This window comes from Symsagittifera roscoffensis, chromosome 4 (assembly GCF_963678635.1).
Source record: "Symsagittifera roscoffensis chromosome 4, txSymRosc1.1, whole genome shotgun sequence".
NCBI classification, from domain to species: Eukaryota; Metazoa; Xenacoelomorpha; order Acoela; family Convolutidae; genus Symsagittifera; species Symsagittifera roscoffensis.
Genome location: NC_087065.1, coordinates 24,508,406 through 24,514,383, shown reverse-complemented (window position 1 = coordinate 24,514,383; position 5,978 = coordinate 24,508,406). Strand labels below are relative to the sequence as shown.

The following is a 5,978-nucleotide window of genomic DNA, read 5'->3' as shown; positions in this document are numbered from 1 at the left end:
TGACCGAGATAACAAATTTCGCCTCTAGTTGGCTGAAAAAAAGGTACAATTGAAACATAGCTTCTGCGCAGAAGTTTTTTAGTAAGAAAAGATAGGAAAAAATAGAATTGAAATCGATCAAGGTCAGTTGCATTATTCAGAGATTTGCCCTGACACCAACAATCTTGTATTTAAGTTGCTGTCTAATGTCATTTGATTTAGCTCAAAATCTAGTTCCGTTGTAAATCAATCCGAAAACTTAAAAAAATATTATCGTTTTTTTTCTCACATCAAGATATTTTTAATTAAAATATTTTCAAACTTGATTTACGGGGGAAGCGCTTCATCATATCACTGTGCGACTACCTATCAGTTTTGTGATACTGTGACAATTTGTCTTTGTTGGAACAATGAGGCTTTTTTGAAGTTTTTACTAGCTCAAGTTTTGATATATGAACCAAACGTTTTGGTATATTTTACTCAACATTGATAATTGGTCTTTAATTGCTTCTATTAACCTTACAAATCTATCCCTATTTTCACTAAATCTTAACTTTTAATAGCACCCCGTCGCCAATAACTTCAATTCTTTAACCAGTCACCATCGTTACTTAAGAATGTTTTTAGTTGTGTTAGTTTTTAGAAAGAGGGGCAGCCTTGAAACTTAAAAACCTTGCCTGATAGCTACGGAAACAAATATCTCGTTCAAACCGCTGGGCATTTTGTTATTGTACCTGAAAACTGTAACCTACTTGGGGTTTCATTTGGATGAGAACTTCTTGTTTTTACAATTACAGACAGATTCTATAACTAACCATAACTAATTCCATAACTAATTTCATAGTTAGACTAATTTTGGAAAATCATTATAAAAATTTCGAAATTACCGTTTTTTTCAAAACTTTTTTATAAGATCTTATAGTAAGATTAAGATCAATCATGAATGAGAAGTTGCATAAACTTATTCGGACGAAAACCCCTCTTTCTGGTTTTTTATTCACAAAAATTAGTCGGAATAAACTAAACACAAAACTAAATGTATTCCATGGCTTTCACCAAAAAGTCGAGCACATATTCTTGCGAACTTAGATGAAATTAGTCACGTTTTACAAGCAGAACTTTAGCCATGCTTGATTTTGTTCAACTTTTGAAGAAAAAGACGAAAGATTTTTCTTCATGCTTCATAAAAGATTATTTAACGAGCCAATCGCGGTTGAAATTCCTGAATCATTTGAACATTTTTGATATTCTGAGCACAAACTGATAAGAAAACTGCTCATATCAGGGCGAAGTCCTGAATGGTCCGACTGCCTTTAAGGTCTATCGAGCAGTAATATAAAGAAAAAAGTCAATATAAAAAAATGAAATTATTTTTTTTAGATTTGAAATTTTTTTGTGAAAATCATCCCCTTACACGCCATATAAAATACCAAGTGATCAATTTTGCTCCCATTAACAAGTCAATTATGGCAAATAAGATTCTTTTGACCATTGAATGTCCCAAATTGGCCAAAATGGCAATCTTTAAGCCCCATAATTTTACTAAAAACGATTACAGGTGAAAACTTTATATTTAAAATAAACTCAGGTTAATAATATTTTTTGATTGATATAAAAACTTTGTCAAAAATGGTTAATTAAAAAGTCAAAAATTGCCTAGAGAACATTTAACCCCCGCACTCAAATTCCCTAGAGAACGGCACTAGAGTTGAGATCGGTGACTTATTTTGCAACCATTGCGACTCAAAATGGGTATGTTACATCCATTGCAACCCAAATCAGTATGTTGCGACCTTTGCTACTCAAAATGGGTATGTTGCCCCTCTGTGCGACCAAAGAACTTTTACGTGACTTTGCACGACTCAAAAAGGACCATTGCGACCGAAAATGGATATATTGCCACTTTGGGTTACGGAAGTAAATTGAGCGACTTTGCGCGACCCAAGAAAGATATGTTGCGATATTGTTCTACCTAAAAAGGTATGTTGCCATTCATCGGGGGTCAAGACTTGCAATTTGTGTTTTGACTGACTGGACCCAGTTGTCAATGCTTCGACTGTGTTCGACTGAGGATGAACGTTTCGACCATTTTTGACCGAGGAAAAACATTTCGACCGAGTTCGACCGATTAAAAACGTTTCGACCGAATGGGTCCGAAGCATTTTCTGGACCGAGAAATTTTTTGACCAAGAAAAATCTTTTCGACTATGATTGATCAAGAAAAATCGTTTCGATTGAATTCAACCCAGGATTTTTTCGACTGAGAAGCATGTTGACCGAGATAATAAATTTCGCCTCTAGTTGGCTGAAAAAAAGGTACAATTGAAACATAGCTTCTGCGCAGAAGTTTTTTAGTAAGAAAAGATAGGAAAAAATAGAATTGAAATCGATCAAGGTCAGTTGCATTATTCAGAGATTTGCCCTGACACCAACAATCTTGTATTTAAGTTGCTGTCTAATGTCATTTGATTTAGCTCAAAATCTAGTTCCGTTGTAAATCAATCCGAAAACTTAAAAAAATATTATCGTTTTTTTTCTCACATCAAGATATTTTTAATTAAAATATTTTCAAACTTGATTTACGGGGGAAGCGCTTCATCATATCACTGTGCGACTACCTATCAGTTTTGTGATACTGTGACAATTTGTCTTTGTTGGAACAATGAGGCTTTTTTGAAGTTTTTACTAGCTCAAGTTTTGGCCATATGAACCAAACGTTTTGGTATATTTTACTCAACATTGATAATTGGTCTTTAATTGCTTCTATTAACCTTACAAATCTATCCCTATTTTCACTAAATCTTAACTTTTATTAGCACCCCGTCGCCAATAACTTCAATTCTTTAACCAGTCACCATCGTTACTTAAGAATGTTTTTAGTTGTGTTAGTTTTTAGAAAGAGGGGCAGCCTTGAAACTTAAAAACCTTGCCTGATAGCTACCGAAACAAATATCTCGTTCAAACCGCTGGGCATTTTGTTATTGTACCTGAAAACTGCAACCTACTTGGGGTTTCATTTGGATGAGAGCTTCTTGTTTTTACAATTACAGACAGATTCTATAACTAACCATAACTAATTCCATAACTAATTTCATAGTTAGGCTAATTTGGGAAAATCATTATAAAAATTTCGAAATTACCGTTTTTCAAAACTTTTTTATAAGATCTTATAGTAAGATTAAGATCAATCATGAATGAGAAGATGCATAAACTTATTCGGCCGAAAAATTATCCAGCCAACTTAGCCGGGCCAAGTAAGGTTAAGATCAACATTGAACTAAGAATTTGCAGAATCTTAGGAATAGCAGTTATCATTAGATGTTACACAAACTTAACCTAGTAGGAATAGTAGTGATCATTAAGTTTCCAAAAAGCCCAATATGAAGTTCCGCGCTGGTTAATATTCTAGACTTCTGATAAATTCTCATCTTCAGTATTGCAGTTCACCAGAAGCCTCTCTGATCCAGTTGGAATAGCGAGTTACATTAGTGTAAACTCCCGGTTTTCTTGTCTCTGCGCATCCGATACCCCACGATACAATTCCGATGAGTTCGAAGAATCCGTTTGCATTCCTCAGCACCAGAGGACTTCCGGAGTCTCCATAGCAGGCGTCTTTGGATCCCGTTTCATATCCGGCACAGAGCATGCCATCCAAAACAATTTTTCCCATCCACAATTTGCATGTTTCTGTTGGAATCACGGGAACCTCGACCCAATTCAAGATGTTTGCATTCCCGCCATCCAATGTGTTTCCCCATCCCATTGTTATTGCTTTTTCGCCCCCCTGAACACTAACACTGGGCAGGCAAATAGGCTGTATCATGTCGTTAAAGGGAACCGCTTGTTTCAGTTTTATAATCGCGATGTCATTCGAGTTCCAGCCTTCTTTGCCGAACATCGGATGTTTGATTACCGTTTTCACGTATCTTTTCACCTGCCCTTTCTCAATTTTGTAACCTTTCTTTTGGTCCAAATCAGCAAAGAACAACTGTATTTTTCTGGTGTTTGTGGCAATATCGAAGCAATGAGCAGCAGTAATGACTGTATCTTTGTCGTACAGTGCTCCACCGCACACATGGGTCCAACCCATCTTAATGTTGACCACGAAAGGGTAAAGTCCTCGTTCAGAAACAGGTTCTCCTCCTACAATTCGCAATGCGGACTCTTGGGCTCCCAGAAGAGGCGCCTGTCCGCATTGATAGGCCACTGAGCCCTCTCTGGTATCCAACTCGGAGTCGTACAAATTTTGTGTGACATCCGGTATATTTTTCTTAGATGCAGCAAAAAAGACGATTAAGCACGAATAAAGGAAAACTACAATAAAAGGTCTCGGCATATTCGAAAAAGGAAATTAAGAGAAGAAAAAGCAGTAATTGAAAGCAGACAGTTTTGTTCTGTGCTTCTACAGAAGTTGTTCAGTTCTTGGTTTTCTTTTTCACAGGTCTTGGAGCATTCGGGAACATATTGTTATGAGTTCAATAGGAACACTTGTTAACATGCATATGTCAGCAAAAACTAGTGCGAACACTTCCTTTTTTATCAGAAAAACAATGACTATTTTTAGGCGTAACAGGATGCTACTAACAGTCTGTAAACTAACAAAACCCTATTGTCAAATGTTCCGCCTACCCATTAAACCATGTGAAACAGTTTTATTTGTGAATCTAAACAAAGTTTTCGATTTTGAAACAAGTTACTACAAGACTTCACGAGTCGAGACTTTAGGCGCAATTTTAACCAAGATATAAGCGGTTTGAGCAGTTTTTGACGACGATTGCGCTCAGAATCTTGCTTCAGAATGAGCGGTTTTTGGGCAATTTTCGAAGAAAGGTTTTAATATATATTTTTCAGAGGCGCAACCAATCTTGACAGTTATATTGTGGACCCTTGATCATTTAAGTTAACTTTTGAGCTATTCTTCGAAATTGTGGTGTGTATGAATTTCTGATGAAGGAGCTGGTTCTGTGTGCCCAGCAACAAATACACTTTTTCAGGATCATGTTTCAAAAAAACTACTCAAAGCTTAAGCAGTTTTGAGGTGAGCGTGTTTTCAAGACATTGATTGGCTACCGCTCAAATTTAAGTAGTTTTTTTATCTTGAAAGGGTGTATATGTTGGAGGGCCCATGCAACCAACTCTTGGAATTTGAAGTCACTTTATGCTTAGTTTACCTCGACTCAATTTATAATGTTGAGCGCAAGATTGTTTGCAAGATAATTGGCCAAGCATAAACAACTTTTTTATATATATCATGATAACTCAATTTCTATTTTGCCTTATTTTGCTGAATATTATGGTCGAATTGACACCTTCCAAACCCCCAATCACAGGGGGAGTATTTTTGAAAATAATTGATTTCATCGCGTAAATTGTTCTACATATGAAGGATTCGCTAAGGCAAGACTAAGATTGCGACCAACTCGCAAATAGAAAAAAAATTGAAAATAGAACATTCGAGCTTAACTTTCATACAAATTGAAATTGATTTCTTTTCATACTTGAGTTAATCAATTCGAGAAGTAACAAAACCCATTTTTGTTCAAAAATTTGGTATATACTGTTATATAAATGTTGAAAAAAGTGTGTATTTTTATAAACACAAAAAAAAAAGACATAACTTTTTTCTGAAACAGTTTAGGTCTTTTTCTGGCTTTTGTTGCGGTTTTGTGGTATGCATGAAGCTCCGATGTAATATGTATTAGTAGCTGTTTTTTTGGGCCATGAAATAAGCAAACCCTTTTATGATCTAGTTTGCAAAAACTACTCAACAATTGAGCGGTATGAGCAGTTTGAGTGTTTCGGGATAAAAATTGACTTTTGAGGAAGTTATCTGAAACTTTGATCAGCGATCAATTGGATCAGCATATCAGAAATTTTGCTCAAAAAAACTCCAATTTCAGCTAAAACACTCAAACCACTCCTACCATTCAGTGTTTTGTTAATTAAAACTTTATCATTATGCAAAGCACACACAGTCAGCTCTTCAGAATTCAAGTGAC

At 35.6% G+C, this 5,978-nt stretch overlaps 1 protein-coding gene across 1 annotated transcript; it reads right to left on the bottom strand.

Moving 5' to 3' along the window:
- Window positions 1-3,409: 3,409 nt before the first annotated feature.
- LOC134844807 (trypsin II-P29-like) lies at window positions 3,410-4,315 on the bottom strand. The gene has a single exon (XM_063861621.1). The coding sequence runs from the start codon at window positions 4,313-4,315 to the stop codon at window positions 3,410-3,412; it is 906 nt and encodes a 301-aa protein (XP_063717691.1).
- Window positions 4,316-5,978: the final 1,663 nt, after the last annotated feature.